At 34.3% G+C, this 20216-nt stretch overlaps 1 protein-coding gene across 1 annotated transcript; it reads right to left on the bottom strand.

The window, feature by feature from the left end:
• Nucleotides 1–2956: 2956 nt before the first annotated feature.
• On the bottom strand, nt 2957–3643 carry LOC149425888 (uncharacterized). Its single transcript, XM_089643826.1, has one exon. It carries the CDS (start codon nt 3641–3643, stop codon nt 2957–2959), a length of 687 nt encoding a protein of 228 aa, XP_089499952.1.
• Nucleotides 3644–20216: the final 16573 nt, after the last annotated feature.

Below are 20216 nucleotides of genomic sequence, written 5' to 3'. Positions count from 1 at the left end.
AAGTCTTGTTTACGTTTGATTTGAAGGTGGCCAGTGATGACATTGACAAATCAATGGGATGACTTTTATATGTCTCGTTAAAATAACGGCACATTCTTGGTAAAGGTGAGTCATACCCCAGCTTAGTTTTATATTTTTTTATATGTAACGGAATATAATGTATTAGTCGGGAACCAATTCTAGGAACGTTGAACATAATTTGATAGAGTAAAAAAGGGCAGTTTATTAGAGCATTAATAATTTTGAAAAGGAAATTTAAATCAATATTTAGTCTTCTCTGTTCAAGGGTGCGTACATTGTAGAAATTTAGTCTATCGGTGTAATGAGGAAGTGATCGAGCTCGCTTATCACAATACGCTAGGTGGTACATAAAATGTTTTTGAACCCGCTCTATTCGCTGAATATGAACTTTGTAGGTTGGACTCCATATAGAACTTGCGTACTCCAACACGTTGCGGGTGAAGGAATTGTATAGCGTTATTTTTGATTTGGGATTCTGAAAATTTTTACTATTTCGTTTGATAAATCCTAGCATTTTTAGGGATCTAGAAATAATGCTGTCGATATGAGGTGTGAAAGTTAGTTTTTTATCAAATATTACGCCTAGGTCCCGAATGGTTGTGACTTCCTGGAGTTTAGTACCGTCGATAAAATATTGAGTTGAGATTGAGTTGCGTTTACGTGTAAAAGTTATGTGGACACATTTTAAAGAATTCAGAAACATTCTATTGTCAGTGCACCATTTAGAAACTCTGTTGATATCATTTTGAAGGAGTATTGAATCAAGTAATGTGTGGATAATTTTAAAAATCTTACAATCATCGGCGAACAATAAAATTTTAGAATCCAAAATAACATCGCACAAGTCATTAATAAAAACAAGGAACAAGATCGGGCCCAAATGGGACCCTTGAGGTACTCCAGACGGCACATCTAATCCTCTTGACTCATAACCATCAAATACTACTCTTTGTTCACGGTCAGTTAGATAGGAGTGAAACCAGTTTAGCAAGGTACCATGAACACCCATGCGTTTTAGTTTATGTATTAATAATCTGTGATTTACCTTATCAAAGGCCTTGCTAAAGTCAGTGTAGATGCTGTCTATCTGTTGACCTTTATCGACAGCTTCGGTTAAGGTAGTGACATAGCAAAGTAAATTGGAGGATGTTGATTTCTGGGAGAGAAATCCATGCTGTTTTGGAGTAATAAGATTTTTGAGATGATAATTCAGACTTGGACAAATTATTTTTTCTAAAATTTTAGCAAATGAACAGAGAATGGAGATGGGTCTATAGTTTGTGACGTCGTGAAGGTCGCCACTTTTAGGTATAGGTACAATATTTGCTTGTTTCCATCTTGTTGGGAAAACGGATGAAGACAACGATTTCCTGTAAATGATAGTCAGAGGGAGTGCGAGACTGTGTGCACACTTTTTAATTAGGATAGGTGGAATTTTGTCGGGACCCGGACCTTTGCTCTGGTAGAGGTTAAGCATTGCTATTTTTACATCGTGCACACTAATATTTACTGTGTGCAGAACGCCGTTTGATTGATCTATTGAAACGGGATGAGGTTGAGTCTCTTCGTTGCCTCTTATGTTATCTTTCTCATATACTGATGAAAAGTGTTGGGCAAATAGTTCACTGCTTTCCTCGCCATTGGATGACTTTTTTTCTCCATACGTCATATTTTGGGGGATAGTACTGTTATTTTTTTTCTTTTGTTTGATAAATCTCCAAAAAGTTTTAACGCTATTATGATTAACCAGACACGATTCGATTTGTTGAATATATTTAAAGTAGCAATTACTAATGAGTTTGGAACAACGGGTGCGTAAGAGTTCGTAAGAATTTCTATCACGAGGATTTTTATATTTTTTATAGAGAATTCGAAATTTATTTTTTTCCTTAATAAGTTTAACTAAGTCTGGTGAGTACCAGTGGGGATACTGCTTATTACAATTTACAATTTTGGTTACGCATTTCTCAATTATACGATTCAGATGAGTGTAAAATATAGAAACCATATTGTCCACCGACATGAATTCAGGTAAAAGTAATGCCCAATCTAGTTCTTGTAATTCCTTATTGAATTGAAAGTAATCATTTTTATTAAAATCATATTTAAGTAAGGTTTTATTTTTTAGCATTTTTGTTAGTTTGAAATCAAAACTAAAATCAATCTCTAAGGGTGGGTGATGTACATCAATGCGACTTAAGATATCGGTACTTTGCCTGACTTGTAGTTCATGTGAATTGGATAAAACGAGATCTAAGATTCTACCGTTACTATTCACAATGTCATTGAATTGATTGAGGTTATTTAGGGCAAGAAAGTTCACAAGATGGTTGCCGATGTCATTATTATAATTTTCTGGAGATAAGAAATGAGTCTGGTTAGGCTCATTGCGGGTCCAACGAATACCTGCCAGGTTGAAATCTCCTATAATTAACAAATTCGATTCACCAACGCCTTCCATAACATTGCTAATTTTTTCAAAAAGGTATTCAAAATTATCAACAAGCAACGGGGGGGGTATATAAAGAGCACAGATATAGAGACATCTCGTTAATTTGTTCTGGCTGAATTTGATAGTCACCCATACGTCTTCCAAGGTACTTTCCCAATGCTTACAGCGGTTTGTTTGGTACTCTTGTAAAACGGCTATCAATACACCCCCTCCGTCACTTTTATGGTTAGAAGAACTGTTACGGTCCCTTCTGAAAACATTATAACGCGAGCCAAAAATTTCTGCATCAGATATAGAGTCGTTCAACCATGTTTCAGTTAGAATAATAATATCAAAATTGTTATTAAGTATTTCTAGATAAACTTCATTAAGTTTAGTTCTTAAACCCCTGCAATTCTGGTAATAAATTCTTAGGTTGTCCATGTCAGTATACATAATTCACAGATAATATACCAATTGAAATTAAACAAAATACGGTAGGAATCAGGCAAGCGAAGCTAACGAGTCCTGGTTGCGAATCACCACTACATGCGCTGAGTTTTCATCTTTACGTACAAGTATTTTACCATTACGGATCCACACGAATTTATAATTAGCTTCTTTCGCTTTAATCCTCGTGGCTGCATGCAGGGCCTTGTTTGCTGGTGTGAGGTGTTCGCTGACGTATACCGGTGATTTGATGCCGTCGATGCCTAGATGTGTTGAATTTAGCTTGGAGTTCATGTTTTTCTTGTTGTAGCTGACGACTGCAGCCAGGACTTCATCCCTTGCCCTCACGCTCGGGAGCTTCACGACGATTGACTTGGGCCTTCTGGAATCTGGTTTGATCTTGGGGACTCGATGAATGTTAAGTATTTCCGACTCGGCAAAGGGGCGAGAAATCACGGTTCCAAGTTGTTTAACGATCGATATCAGATTCTCAGATTTATGCTCAGGTACGCACTGGATCTCGACGTTGGTTTCCCTGGCTGTCTGTTCCATGTGGGACACGCGTGCGTTAAGATCGCGCACTTCTGAGTTTAGCTTAACATTCTCAGCTTGTAAATTTTTTATTGTGCCCAATGAATCAGATAACATTTTTTTCAGGTCTTCATACTCGGCGGAAATGAAGCTGATGGAGTCTTTTATGTCTGGCAGAATATTTAGTTTCGTATTAATTGTTTCGTTCATTTCTCGAAACTTTTTATCGATATAACTAATGATTTTATTGTCATCTTCCTCAGCGTCACTAGATGTCGTTAATTTCTTTTGTGCATTCCTCTGTCGACTCATGTTTATAGGAATTATTTATTTAAATATTTATTTTTAATTTGAATGTAGACACAGTATCGTGACTAATGCACAGAGCGAGAATGATTATGCCTGGTTGTGATTTTGGCTAAAAGTGATGTTGTCAATAATTTAGTTCTTATTTATTCAGATAGATGGTGTAGGATTGTTTATTTAAATTTAATTTAAAAAAAAGTGAAGTTTTTTTTTTTTTTTGCCGGTGTGTGGATCGAACTCGATGCGCCGCGGCCGGATAATGTGCAAGCGATAGTGGTGCGTTAACCCGCGCTGCCACGGCTCCCTTCTGTGTTGTTGCGTATTTCACTCCTATGTACTGTAAATTGCCTTAGCACAGTATATAATAACAGATGGTTGATTTTTCGGCAAAAACACTCTTGACACTTCACAGTTAGTTTAAAACACTTGTAAAATATAAATGAGACTTTATAGATTTCACAAAATTCGACAATTCTCTAGAGTGTTCTTCGGGGACACATTTAACGATAAATTATATGGTTATTAGGAATTATAATCTACAAATTTTGGATATTTTTGTGGAGCGATTTTTTGACATGCACTCTTTATCACTTGACAAATAACTGTTGGAAAGCTAGTTAAGATTTAGTTGAATAAATGTTGCTGACGTGGATGGGTCTCCACGCGTAACTGAAAAGTGCTGATGCTTGTCGCCTGGCGAACATTTAACATATCTATAAACTCACCGGACAGAAAAATGCATGACGCAAAGACTAGAGTACATTGTCCAGACTGAAGAAAAAGTGCAAAATCAATTCTATTCAATGAGACTCAATATTCGTAAATAAATCAATACTGTCGATGATGACTAAAGTCAAACAAATGCCGAAACATGTTTGTCTGAACGACCGCTGACTAATGAAAAAATCGATGCTCTCTTGTAAGAATTGCTTTTATTGTTAAATAGTAAACATAAAAGTATATGGTTGGGAAATTACTGTCAAAATATTGACGGGTCTTGCGGCTACAATGTTCGAAAACTAAATACGATTCGACGCACAAGGTTGCTATTAATGTATTGATATTAATGTTTGTTTGTACAGTTGACTAAATCACGGAGCGCTCATAATTCTGACCACGAAGGTACGACGTACAATATTATTATATCTACACTAGCTGGAAGTTGAAATAATTGGGAAAAATAGAAATTTATTTCAAACAACTGTCAGCAACTTGAAAAATAATTCGAATTGATCAATGGCGCTAAAACCCTTCGACCTTGGAGAGTCAAGACTCTTGGCCGCCTGTAAGAAATCCTTCACTTCTGCCGATCTCCTGCTGTCTCCTTTCAGTTCCGACGTTAAGGATTCTATGTTCGCTTCCACATCATCAGCAACCTAAATTTAGGCGAACAAAGACTCCATCATCACCAGACCTTATTACAAATCGAAACATTTTGAATTTTTAAATTCTTGTTACGCGTCCTTCCACACGGATCTGTCCCCGCGTTATAATCTGTTATATTAACCTATTAATATAATTCAAATATTTATAAAAAAACCATCCAAAACTCCTACCGATTAAGTTTGAATGATTGCCAATAAGTTGCATCACAGTGTACTATGAAGTATCACATGTAATATAGACTAAGAAATTTAAAAAAAACCCTATGAAATCTTTAACATTTTATTGTTATTTTACCAAGACAAAATTAAAGAGGAGTTGTGATTTTTTTGTATTTTTAAATGTATGCCAAGCTGAAAAACGCAACGCAATGAATATTTATTCCATTATAAATCTGAGTTGTTTGAAAGAAATTGACACAAAGCAGTGAGTATTTTTTTTTTTTACAAATGAAAATGAACGAATTTACCTACCAGTGGCGTTCAGTCAATTAAATATGAAAACCTGTGCATGTGCAACTAGGAAAGCAAATTCATATGTTCACATATTTTGGCCGTTATAAAGCCTACTATAAAATATTCAACTGAGAATGGTTGTTGAAATTATCACTGTACAGAAAAAAAAACAATTCATGCATCCCCAACATAAAACGACAGCAAAGCCAGACTATTGAACCCCGGAGTAACACAGCGGCGGTCACGCGAATACCTAACATAACCTTTGCCATTTCAAACTGTGTTGATTATAGTTGGGTGTGAAACAAGGCGCAGGGGGTTGAGAAATAAAATATCCAAAATAGCTCTTTCTACTATGTCTCAGTATTGTAACCCTTCGACACAGGGGCGGGTCGAAGGGGCCAAGCACCAAGAACCTTTGCAAAATGAACTTAAAAATCCGAAATTAAGTAGACTTTCTTCACATTTCAAATCAATGGTTTTAAAAATTATTAACCCCACTAGCAAAATACAAAATAATGTTGAATTAAGTACCTACGTATCTTTTCGCTTCATACGTATTTATTCCTAAAAACCTCATTTGTATATTTTGTTTTAACTTTGCTGCACAATTTTCCCCGATAATACAGTAAATTTATCAGGGGGAGGAGTTACCTTGCATCAAATGGGGTAGTTATAATTCTTGGTATATTCTACATGACGGAGGCCTAATGAAAAAAAATAGTTTTTAACCTCGGCAGTTCTCCGATCCTTGACTTCGAATGACCTTTTTTTCAGCAAAGAGTGTATATCTTTTTAAAGTAGACTAAATGTGCAATAATATAAAAATTGAAAAAAATCTGTGAACTTAACAGTGTTTGAGATACAGCTAATCAAAATAACCATGTTTATCATATTTTGTCATTGAAATACCTATCGGGGTTTCAGAAGATTCAATAAATCTATACCTGGCCTCAAAAGAGCCCTCCCCGCAACCCTCCTTCATCGATTTAAAAAAATTGAGAAGCTGTGCCAAAAATATTGAATGCCTTTGAATGTGACAATAATAGTTCCAGCGAGAGATTGTACGTGACGTCATAATTCTAGTTGCTTTTGTCTTTTTCGTTTTCAAACAAGACGCGTGAGAAGGAAAAGGACAAACGTCGATGACGTCCGTATGAGATCTCGCTGGGACTAGTTTAGTAATATAAAAACATAATTAGTGTGTTACAGCATTACTAGTAAATAATCACATCACAACCGTTAAACGATATTTTGTTACACATTGTACAAAGAATTAAAATTCGAATTATTAAGTAAGATCTAACATGGGCCATGGCATACTCATGCGTATGTTTGTCACAGGAAAATATGACAGCTTTGATATGTGTGATTTAAAACATTTTTTTTTATAATTTCTATTCAACATACAAATTCACAAATTATATTAGTATAATTTAATATATTAACTATTATTTGTGTCATTTTTCGTCAGTATTAATCTATTAATAATGTCACATCGTGAACGTGAAAAGAGAGGTTATTTCGTACATATTGTTTTTCAATTGACATTTTATCGTGTGAATTTAATAAAACTTCCACGAAATTAATGTTTTTAATAATGCCTTCCGCATATGTATGTCAATACAAATTATTAAAAATCAACTTTTATATTGTACCAAAATATCTGATTTTTTTGGTTATCCTCTGGGAATTATTATTATAATTTTTAATTGTATGAACGAGGTAAAAAGTAAAGTGACAATTTTCTAGAAAATTCTTTAAATAACTGTGTATTTTGAGTTTTAAATTGTATGAAATTTTCGACGTTTTGATCAAAAATATTTGTGATAAGCTTTTTTAACAACTTTTTTCGGGTTTTAAATTAAAATATTGCACTTTTTTAATATGAAAGTATATTTGAAATACAAAAATCTAAAAGGTAATTTTATTTAGTATCTAAAGCGGTATTTGTTACATCTTCAAAACAAAGAAAAAAATAGAACATTTAAATACATTCGAAAAATTCCGAAATTCGATGAGAAATTAAAAATATTTGAAGTATACGATACAACAGATAAGCATTGTATATATCTTAGGTATCTTTCCATGAACAATTTTTTTTTGTCTTTTCTATTTTACGTTTCATTTAGTAACGTATATGTTTTCACATACACGGTAGTTCATAAACTGAATAAAATTTTCACCACGTTTTTTAGTAAGACCGTTAATGTTTTTTAAAGTTTCTAGATGAAAAAAGGCGGAGACCAAACGTCACTTACATTTTTTACTCCAAATATGCTCAGAACTACTGCTTAAAGTAGGTCAGGTATGTCCCTCGACACCCTGTATATGGTGCACGGTAAAACTGGTAGTGATGTCCCCTTCCCTTAATGCCCTAAGCATGTGCTTATTGCGCTTAATGGCTGAGAATGACTGCTTAAAGTAGGTCAGGTATGTCCCTCGACACCCTGTATATGGTGCACGGTAAAACTGGTAGTGATGTCCCCTTCGCTTAATGCCCTAAGCATGTGCTTATTGCGCTTAATGGCTGAGAATGACTGCTTAAAGTAGGTCAGGTATGTCCCTCGACACCCTGTATATGGTGCACGGTAAAACTGGTAGTGATGTCCCCTTCACTTAATGCCCTAAGCATGTGCTTATTGCGCTTAATGGCTGAGAATGACTGCTTAAAGTAGGTCAGGTATGTCCCTCGACACCCTGTATATGGTGCACGGTAAAACTGGTAGTGATGTCCCCTTCGCTTAATGCCCTAAGCATGTGCTTATTGCGCTTAATGGCTGAGAACTACTGCTTAAAGTAGGTCAGGTATGTCCCTCGACACCCTGTATATGGTGCACGGTAAAACTGGTAGTGATGTCCCCTTCGCTTAATGCCCTAAGCATGTGCTTACTGCGCTTAATGGCTAGTTCAGCCCTGATTTGCATCGCGGTCGAGTAAATCTTATAGTTTTAGTCAAGGGGGATTTAAAGGGGTGGGACATCGAAATAAAATGCAAGAGATTGCCCTTCAGGGACATTTCGCTGCATGTTTACCGTAAACCGTTCCTTAGATTCAAGTTATAATTACACGCAGTTTGATCCTCTTCGGTTACATGTCCCTAAATCTGTGTAACACATTTATTAATCATTTCCGCTTAATAAATTTTAATGTTTATTCGTGCATATTGTCATTTTAGGCTAAAACCTTTCTACTATTTTATCTACCTCATCGATTCATCGATTTAGAATTGAGAAACATGTGCCGAAAATATTGATTGCCTTTGCATGTGACAATGCTAGTCCAAGCGAGAAATTGTACGTGACGTCATAATTCTAGTTGCTTATGTCTTTTTCGTTTTCAAACAAGACGCGTAAGAAGGAAAAGGACAAACGTCGATGACGGCCACAATAATGGCCACACACTTTAATCTACCTCAAACCCATTTTTTATGTGAATACCGCACACGAGTCCCAATTGCTCCCAATCGTCTGGAGTCAGTGAGACTATGGTATCCCCTATCGGGGTATGTTGTGAGGCTGAAGGTATAGGGGAGGGAAGGAGATGGGGAAGAGAAAGTCGGGAAATTATCTGGTTATTCAGATCTGGTCACCATCAAAATCTAAAGCCATTTCAAGCAAGGTTTCAATACTGAATGGTGTTCTTACACCAGGGCGAAACTGAGGGTATCTTTCACTCCGGAACGTGACGCAAATTTACCTTATATTATTTTTAATTATTTAATCGTGAAAGAACAGATATGAATCAAATAAAATGAACCTGCGCACGCCGGGATTTTAACCCATTTGAACGCCCTCAGGATTGCAAGTCGAGAACCTTACCCCTCGACCACGGGTAAGTGTTCCTACTCAATGGTCAGTCAAAACTAAATCCTTTATTTCTGTTTAGTTCCTACAATATTAAGTCTGATTAAAGAAAAAAAATCAGAAGAAAGTAGATTATTATCTATCTTAATTGTGTTACAATCATTTATAACGTCTGGTGGAGAGGCTAAGGTAAACACATTCTCTGGTCCAGAGAATGAGTTACGCCGGCACCGATCTTCAACTAAATGAAGTCCCCGGCATTTACGCAGAGTTTTTCGAAATGTTTTTTTCGAAAAGTTTTTCAGATGTAGACAGTAATTTTCATCTTATATTGAATGACAAGTGCGCAAAAATACCAAAATTTTGCCTATTGGGAGTAGTTTTTCAAAATCTCACGTAGACAGTCACCATAGCGACCTTGAGGTGATTTTTCACGAAGACGGTGCTATATAAATCAGCCAAATATTGTAGAATAAAGAATAACCCAAGAAGTGCCGTGTGGTAAAGTTTTGTAATCCAAATATAAGCCCAGTTTGGGCCTATATTTTCATACAAAACTATGATTCACCAGGATTACGAAGTTCAAATGAGATGGCGATATATACAATTTCAAGCAAGTGTGAGAGAAACAGACCGCGTGCGAAATGGTCTAGACCCAAAAGGTACTAAGTCAGTGGCACTTCTAGTTTTCTTCTTTATTATATAACAGTCACCTTCTAATATGTTAACCCTTAGAAGACGGGTAATATTTTCTGAATATTTCAAAGCCGAATATAATATTGAAAATTATATTTGAAATAATTGACAGGCCCTACAATGTCAAAGTTTTACTTTGGAATTTTCAAAGACAATATTGAAATGCGTTCAAAACTTATAAAAACTAGCTCTATACACTGCACATTGCAGTACACCTGAAGGTAGTCATGATTTCACTGAACTGCTATTGTAGTTGGTCATATCCTAAGGGTTAAAAAGTAGTGGGGATACTAACTACGAATAAGGGAGAGTAATCTCGCCTGAATTAAATAAGTAGTAAAATAAATTATAAAATAAAAATAGTACCTGTATATATTTTTTTTCAAGTGCACTTCGATTGTCAAATAGTTTTTAAGGATTATCTAAACTATACAGTATGTGCTGAAAAAATCAACCTATGCTGCGTTTACATTTGCGACTCGAGCTTCGCATCATTTGCTATTGCTTAGTTCCTTTCCCACAATTCGAGGCTCGGCTCGCGTTTCGGCACGCAAATGTATTCACGCCATTAGATATCGTACAAAACTCTCTTTTGGGGTAAGTGTATTACCCCCCTTCGGAACGGGAGTGTTGAAACCGGTTTTCCCCATTTATTCAAAACAAAAATGTTTCAACAAACCATTGTTTACCTACTGATAGCAGATTTGTCATTGAATTTAAATGTTAAAACTACAGCCAAGTGCCATTAGTTATTTCCCAGTTGGTGAAAATGAATTTCAAAGTGTTTGGAAGTTCCTTTTCTTGTGAGAAGAATGCAAAAGTTATTGAAACAAACAGTTTGGTTATGGAAACCGGCCACTTTCAAGCAGAGCCGTCTAGTGAAGTCTATATCTAAGGAAATGTGATGTAATATATTATAATGGCATCTGAAATAGAACCTAATGTTAATGCCAATGCGAAAGCTAAAACGAGAATACTAGATACAGTCGTAGTAGCTTCACGTGATAAATTAGCATATAACTTATTTTGAAGGTTAACCGTTCCACGTTCATGTTTTCCGGGTAGTTTTCAGTTTTCATTAATTCCACAAACGTCATTTGTCATGTTCATGAATACAAACGATTAAGGCAGTGATTTTTTGAAAATAAATACAATATGTAGCAATTAAGTTAGGTTATGTTGAATATTGTTGGTTGAATTTTATATTTATTGTGTAAGCCTAACCTCGCACAATGTTGAATGTCGTGTCCGTATAATACACAACATATTGTAAGAAAACTTAAGTTTGTTGGCGTCTTGGACAGAACAAGGAGGCTGCACAATGTACAATAATTGATTCTATCAAATATATAAGAACGACTTATCGTAAATCTGTTTTACCAGGGACTAAATAAGCCTTGGAGGGAGACAGATTAAGTATTCGAGATAGTATAATAAGCCGCGGAGTGAGGGGGAAGATAAAAGAAAAATGTTAAAACTGCTTTTATGTTATTTGTTTTTTTTAAATAACATCCCATTTCCAGTATCATAATCAGAGGCCGTTGAAATTGCTTAAAAAATATGAAAATAAAATTAAAATAGTAACAGTAATACCACTTCGCATACAAACCATTTCAAAAGATGGTCATACAAGATGGCTGCCACTGTGGCCAGGCATTTCCCTTCGTCCTAGATTTGGCTTCAATGCCATTCATACAAAATCGCACTCGTATTGCTCTGTCCTGGGCATTTTAGTTTGACTGACTCTTCATAAATCCACGTCCATCATTTCAATAACAGTTTGACGGACTCATCATAAATAAACGTCATAAATTCAATAACAGTTTGTTACAAGTAGGTACTGTTGCTTTTCAGCTCCTTATTAATGTAGCGATGTATACATAAATATTATGTGCCTGCTTTTAGTAAATTAATTTTGTGATTTTTACTCATTAAGGCTATGGACACGCCATTTTACTGCTCTAAACATATTTTGGCTGAGTGATATCATTTCGGCAACAATAAAAGTGATAATTATTATTTTTTATTACGTTGACTTGATTGTACGAAAAAATCGTAAGCTGTATATTGTTCGGCCAAGCATGCGGGCCGCGGTACTCTTGATTCTTTGTAGTATGTATTTCCTTAGTTTAGGTTTCGGTAACAGATATTCATAAAGACGTTGTCATTTTATGTTTTTTTTTTCAAATTGGTAAATAATCGTATCGCCCTGGTTAAAAAATTCATTCAGTTTTAAAAGCCAGATCTGAACAGCCGGGTACTATCCAACCATCATCTTTCCCACATAATTTCGTTCTCGGCTACTTACAGCTTCCCAACACACCCAAAATTGTAAGTGCCAGAGTTTCACTGGTTACGGGCAAATAATAAAAAATTCCTTTGAAAAGTGTGAAATAATAAGCCATCAAAAGTATTTAACCTTTAATTTTCTGCAACAATATATATTGCAGCATTGACGATCCTATAATCTAATTTTAAAGCTAACAACACCGGAACAAAAATACATTAATGGGATTGACAAGCGTTCCGCGAATAGTGTCAAAAGCCGAAGTTCCGTGGGTATTTTCCCTAAACATTCGCCAGAAATGATTTTTATTCGGAACAATAACGGTAATGCTTTTTGACAGGCCATTATCGGCTTGTTTATTCCGAGAGAATGATGTCACAGACACACCCATTTATTCGCCTCCAGTGATATATTAGTCTATTAACGAATCAGATACCAATGGAGTGAACTGGGCGTCGTGCAACCGTTTGCATAAAAAATTGTATTTTTAAATCTATAAATAAAAACAATTCTTCTTTATGAGTCTTCTGGGCTGGGGTCCAATTTTGGACATAGTTTACTCGCTCAAAATTGTAGTACAATCGTGAACTTATCTTCCTTTCAGCCTCCGTACATCTCTGCCCCTCCTGGTTGGGTTAGTTTAAATTCATTTATGTCAATAAAGCTAGACCCACACGGCAGAGCCAACGAGCCAAATGGTCCCGCGACGAGCCAAAACTCATTGTGTGTGGGGAAACTCAGATGGCTCCGTTTGAGTTCAAAATCCATCAAGCCAAGTCAATGAACCGTAGATCGGCTCGGCTCGGCCGTATATGCGATCCCCGTTCCAAAATCCACTCGGTATGAATTCAGACCTCGAGTATGGCCTCTTTAAGCGGACGTGATTATTGTAGAAAAAAATAGTTACCTATTTTATTTATCTACTAATATTATTTACCGATATTCTTACTACTTAATTTTAAATAAATATTTGTGAAAAAAATTTACATGTTTTATGTGACCATAAATTATTTTAGTTCAGAAGTTCGAGTTGTTCACTCTACAGTGACTTAATCAAAATGGCCTGGCTCGGCTCTGTTCTTTGTGTCCCTAATTTGAACTGTGTCCAAATGGACTCATGCAAAGTTCGTGTGTGTCCAGCTAAAGACGGGCTGGGTAGGTTAATGTATAGGTATAGATACATTATTAAATGTATTGAATAGATAATAGCAGGGTAGGTGCCCTAATATTATAAGCTCTTTTTTAAAAATAAATTGTCAAATTTCAGTCGTCTGTCCAATATTCCGTGTGACCCCATTGTTGATAGTCAACTTCTTTTGATCTGTCAGTCGGCTAATTATAAAAAAATAGCTTAAAAACAATATAAAGTTTATTAAATAAATATTAAAGATGCCGTTCATGTTCAGCCAACGAGTATAAAAGTGTTTCGAATAAAAAAATAGCAGAAATATCATTTCACAGGTAAGTGAAAGTTTATAAAACCATTAATGTCAAATATTTTTTTCTGTTTATTTGATCATTCCGACATGCTTTAGCTTATGATATTTAAGTGTGTTGTTAGTTAATATTGTATTCACCGAGGAGCTGATTCTTTAGGACAATAAACCCGGCAAATATTATATTTTATCATTTGAATGGGTATCCGTCATAAAAATATTTGCATTGCACAATAAAACCACAGAGCCTAAGCGAAACTGCGCGGCCCGGGGGTAATATATTTGTGTTTTAATTATATCAATGGGTTATATTATTTAATATAACCCGTTGTTAGTCACATTCATAGAAATATTAATTAAGCACAATTCAATAATTTATCACATACCAGCTATGAATATTAAAGTCAGTTGTAAGGTTAATGTAAAAAGGTTAAGTTTGACGAAGGAAATTATTTTTTATTACACTTTAAGAGAGGAATATTAGGAATCGGTTTAATTGTTGGCAGATGAATCATCTAAATGCGTTTAGGATTGACGATTGATTTTATTCATTAATTTCATTCATTTAACATATATATCCAGCTAACAATAAAACACCCTAATATAATGGAACTTCCTTCTTCTTCTGGCGTTAGTAAGATTAGATTGTTAATATTAATTTTAGTTGTAAGTTGCTAAATATGTAAATACTCGTATATATGTCGTTAAGATAGTAGTTATAGGCCTTAGTCGTAAGTCACTAGATATAAGTCTTAGAGATAAGTCAGTAGTTCTAGTATTAACTATTTAAGAAATATATTTGTACAGCGCCCTTGAGGTGATTTCTCACGAAAACGGCGCTATATAAATTAGCCAAATATTATTATTATTATTAAATTACTATTCCAAACTGTTGGTAAAAGTCACTACCTAAGTTAAGTTACGATTTCTTTTGTTTACTACCTTCCATTTTCATATGTATATGTAAAACATGTTGGTGATATAACTGCACTTTTAAGGTTCCCAAGAGGTGCCGTAGCAGCGAAAAAAATGGTGCTTCAAAGCTATGCGACCTGAGGGTTGGTAGTCAACCAAGAAATCTCCAGAGTTCAAAGCATTTTGAAGAACGTTTCTTCAATAGAACATTGAACGTAACTCGATGGATGAAGCAGTTCTCATAACATGATATGTTGGTATAATAATTAAAATATTAAAAATAGATATTATGTAAAAATGATGTCTCCACGTTTTGAAAATTGATGATTATTTCCTATTTATATTCTTAAATGCAGTATTGTAAAAACGAGAATGCATTTTTTAAAACCGTATAGGTTAGAAATAATTGTTGTTGCCTCCAAATGCCAAAAAATATCAAATCATTGAAATAACCATGGATACGGTATGGCGTTGCCACCATCTTGGCAGCTGTTTTTGTGTTATTGTTTGGACAGACTGTTTTATTGGTATGCCAAGCCTCTCTTAAGAGGAAGCTACAAGCCAAAAATTTGTATATTCTTGGTATACCTTATATCTTAGGTAATAGGGATTAAAATCGCTTGACAAACGGAGTCTAGAAACGTTCGATTTCAAGCACAAAACTGGTTTTTATTTATTTTGTAAATAATTTTATAAGAGAGCAAAAAAGTTAATCAAGCGAAACTGTCACAGATAATCTTGGCTATAATACTGTATTTTTTAAAAGTTGTTTCCCTTATGCGTTCATACATTTAATTTGAAAAAAAAAATTTTAGTAGTTTACATTTATATTTTTTATTGAGTAATTTATTTTTTTATTTGTATTCTACTCAAGCGAAACGATAGAAAAACCTCCAATTTATCTAAAGCATATTTTTTAGTATTCATAATGTACACCAATTCGTTATAAAGATTAATAAAAATAGTGATTTGGAGCTTCGCCTTAAGTATTTAATTTAGTCATTGATTAAAGGACACTCTCGTATATAATCTTAGACAGTTGACGGTGAGAAAGGTGTAAGTAAAGAGGGTTGTTTTAATCAATCATACTATGAAAAGGTATCGCAAAACTCAAATATGCACCTCAGCGGTACTATCATATCTCGTCTAACTATTGACTTAAATCTTATTTACTGATGGCCTGATGACAAAATAAATAACAAGTCTCTTATCATACTAATCCAGTGTAAAGTTATAATACTGATAATGCAATGGTAGTAAATGGTCCTTGCATGTATTAAAACGATTACATTTATACCTGATATATACCTGAAGATGTTTGTCTACGACGATTGTGATAAGTGTTTCAAATTACGATCTATTAGGTATAAAACATTATATTGAATTAATATTTGTTAAATTAAATAGTTCCATTAAGTAATAATAAACGTTTTAAAGTGTAAACTCTTCATCAAAAAATATAAAAAGTAGGTAGGTACATAGATACATTTTAAAATAGAGTCCCATGAGAATTTCAACGAATTAATACGATTTTTCAGGGAAAAAGGTTTTTTCATACAAAAAGCATGCAATATTGTATGTAGTAAAAATAGTTAAACTGAGCACCAATCTTTTTAAACGCATTCTTAGATTTAAATACACACAAACCCAAAATTTAACTTCCCTTCATAAAGGCGGTCTGTGCCCACTAGAATCATTATAAAAACCTTTTTACAAATGCAATTTAAAAAAATATATATATCGAACAAATATTAGAAATTATCGAGGAATTATAGAGCTATAAAAACGAATTATTGGTCATTATAAATACAAATGGAAAGTATTTTTTCCATGAGTCATAAATCATAAATTCAGGTAAATAAGGAATAAAACCATCGATTAACAAGTAGTATTTTGAGATTAAAAAAAATCAAACTGTGAAAAACAAAAAAAGTTTTTTCTCGCGATAATACATGTGTTTTTATTAATAAAAATGTTTAAAAAATGGTTTTACTGAGAAATAAACCTTTCCGGGAACGGAGTCAACCGCGCTGACAACTGAGCCAGATCCCAATTTGGAAGGACCGACATTTATTGATTACACTGGTCAACACATTTTTTGTCCCTTTAACGAAAGTAGCCAAATCTGACAGGTAATTTCACGCTGATTTCAGATATGTGATTAGTTTTTTTCTATCACGTCAGGTTTTTATGGGTTTTAAGTTTTACTAAAATGTCTATTAATTCATTTTTATTCGTGAGTTATAATTGATTTTTTGATTTTTTGACCATCCATTCCACTTGGCCATGCTGCAAACATGAAAGAGAACTATGACAAGATGAAGCTGCTGTTAACAAAAAATAAATTTGTAAAATACGAATGGAAAATATGTGGTGATCTAAAAATAATAGGGCTCCTACTAGGACTACAAGCGGGATACACAAAGTATTGTGGTTTTCTGTGCGAGCGGGACAGCAGAGACAGGAAAAACCTATTATGCCAAGAAGGACTGGCCTACTAGAAAGCACCTTAAACCTGGCACGAAGAATGTTCAACATGCTCCCTTAGTAAAATCTAAAGATATCTTACTTACACCCTTACACGTTAAATTGGGTTTGATGAAAATTTTTGTAAAAGGATGGAAATGGCATGATTTACTTAAAGCAAAACGTTCCTAAGATCAGCGACGGAAAATTAAAGAAGAAATATTCGTAGGACCACAAATAAGGGAGGTCTTGACTGATCCGAATTTTATAACAGTGTTGAGACCAGTCGAGCTAGCCGCTTGGTCAGCCTTCAATCTTCAGCCTTCGAATGTTGTCGAGAAATTTCTTGGAAGTCATTAAAGTGAAGACTATATCAGCATTGTGTCTGAAATGCTCATGGCCTATAAAAATATGGAATGTAACGTCACTAAAAATACACTTCCTTCACTCTCATTTGATTTTTTTCCCAGAAAATATGGGAGATGTCAGTGACGAGCACGGTGAACGATTTAACAAGGAAATTGCGGCTATGGAAAAGCGATACCAAGGAAAGTGGAGTCCATCTATGCTAACAGACTATTGATGGACCCTGCAGAGAGACTCTCAAGATACTCACAAGCGCAAATCAGGAGCAAAAAAAATTAAATTAAATTAGTTTTGAAATTTTGTTAAGTAAGTACCCGTCATACTATGGAAGAATTATGTGAAAAAACTTTGTTAAATAATAAAAAAACCTGACCTATTAAAAAAAAAAGTTGTTTCATTTCGTGTTTATGGATACTAAATACATACAAAAAAATTAGCTTTGCTTAAGGGACTGCACTTAAAAAAATAAATGTCGACCAGTGTTATATTAACTGTTGTAATATCATACAATGTCAAATAAATGCGTACATGTCTATTGCCACTAACATGTATTATCATCGCCAAGGAGTATATCTGCCGAGTTTCAGCTCGATTGGGTGTCAGATAGTGGTTTAATTTCCACTTCCACGATTCCTAATTACAAAATAACTGTTTTACCAAGGAGTAAACATTCCTCCAAGGGGACTGGAGTCAACCACGCTAACAACTGAGCCAAATCCCAATTTGGTAGGACCGACATTTATTGCGTAAATTAACTGTTGTAATTTCATCCAATTTCAGATAAATGCGTATATGTCCAATTATGTGCCACCACAAAAAGATATATTGAGACGGTATAATATTTTGGTCATTAAAATAATAATATCGCAAAAAGACAAGCTTACACGCTCACAGTTTGAGAACTAAAAATGCTGCTAGCGAAAGTTATTTAAACACGGAAAAAAACGTTAAAATAAACTGGCAACGATCTAACGTCTGTCCCTTGCCGCTCTCTGCGGTCTTCTGGCGAAATACTAGAATTCAATACAATTATTCACTCAAAAAATTATTACGTTAGCGCTAACGTGGATTTAATTTTTTGTGAATAATTTAATAAAAACGGAAAAAAAAGTTAATCAAGTAGTGGTAGCAAATAAACATAGCCATATAAAAGAATTTTTTTAAAGTTGTTTCTTATACGAGTTCATAGTAAACGCTTGAAAAAGAAATCTATTTAGTAGTTTACGCTTATATTTTTCATGACGTAATTAACAATTTTATTTTCTGATCAAGCCAAGGGATAGAACAAGGTTCAATGTATCCATAGTATATTTTTGGTATTGATAACCTATAACGTTTTTTGGTAAAGATTAATCTAAATAGTGATTTCACTTATAGCTTCACCTTAAAGATTTATAGTTCAATAATATGCGGTTTGTGACCATAAAAACATAGATCCACGATAAATATTATTTTATTCCGCAATTATTTGCTCATAAAAATATCCCAAAAACATGATTCACTTGTCGGTTACAAGTAGTGGCGATAGGAACAGAAAAAATAACTTTTTTTATTGAAATCTTCAAAATAGTGTCCTATACGGAAATCGAACCAGTGACCTTCCACTTGTAAAGTTGCCACATCGCCAGGAGGCAATTAGAACAACTAAGCTTGTTAGAAGGGCCACGCTAAGAGATGGAAAGAAATATTATATAAATGACCATAAACACAGGTATGAAGGTCTCTTACATCTTTAACCATTGGAGATCAACTGAATAATATTCAGACGTTGCGAATTAAATATACCTACTTAAAATGGGTAGTTTTTGACATGAACGGGATTCGAACAGTGATAGATACCTTCCGATAACCTGTCGAGTAAACCTAGGGGTACCTACATAAATACTTAAGATGATTATAGTATATTATTTACTAGAACTCGGGATTTATTTCGGTACTAACTACCATATTTATTTCTCACTGCCCAGAATACTTATACCGACATCAGAGATGTGCTTTATTTCAATTAAATCCATTTCAAATGGAAATGCAAACTGCAAAATGGGTATTTTCCATTTTGCATTTTAAATGCTTTTCTCAATGCATTTCCATTTAAATGCTTTTTTGTAACATTCTTCCTACTATCTCCACTCATCTTTTTTTCATAAGCCCCAAATATCAGTCGGTCCTCAACCTCGCTATGAGAGATAATTTACATTTGTCAAGTTGCTACCTGGTAGAAGCCCTGGCAATTGAGTGATACCATTACAAAAAATACTGATTCAAATACTGAACATGGGGCCATGACGCTGTAATATTAAATGTTAGAGAGCAGTTTCTATGTTTTTACGTTGGAAACATTTGTCCCGCGAAAATTTTTTGTGGTTCATAATCCGTAGTCGTGGCATTTTTTGATTTACCATCATGTAATATGTTTGTTCTACGTTGATGTCCATTATTAAATGACAAAACTGTTTGAAAATTCTATAATTATTTTAATTGTTTGACCTGAGAAACCATTTTGCATTTTCAATGCATTTTGAAAATAGGTATTTTGCATTTTGCATTTGAAATGCTTTTCTAAAAACCATTTTGCATTTTGTATTTTCAAATGGAAAAGTTTTGACCCATTTCCATTTTGCTTTTCAAATGGTTTTGGGTACCCATTTTGCACATCTCTGGTGGACA

This window comes from Hesperophylax consimilis, chromosome 2, assembly GCF_061612785.1.
Source record: "Hesperophylax consimilis isolate HC1 chromosome 2, BYU_Hcon_1.0, whole genome shotgun sequence".
Classification (NCBI taxonomy): domain Eukaryota; kingdom Metazoa; phylum Arthropoda; class Insecta; order Trichoptera; family Limnephilidae; genus Hesperophylax; species Hesperophylax consimilis.
Note: the sequence above shows the minus strand (reverse complement) of the source record. Positions and strands in the feature narration are given on the sequence as shown.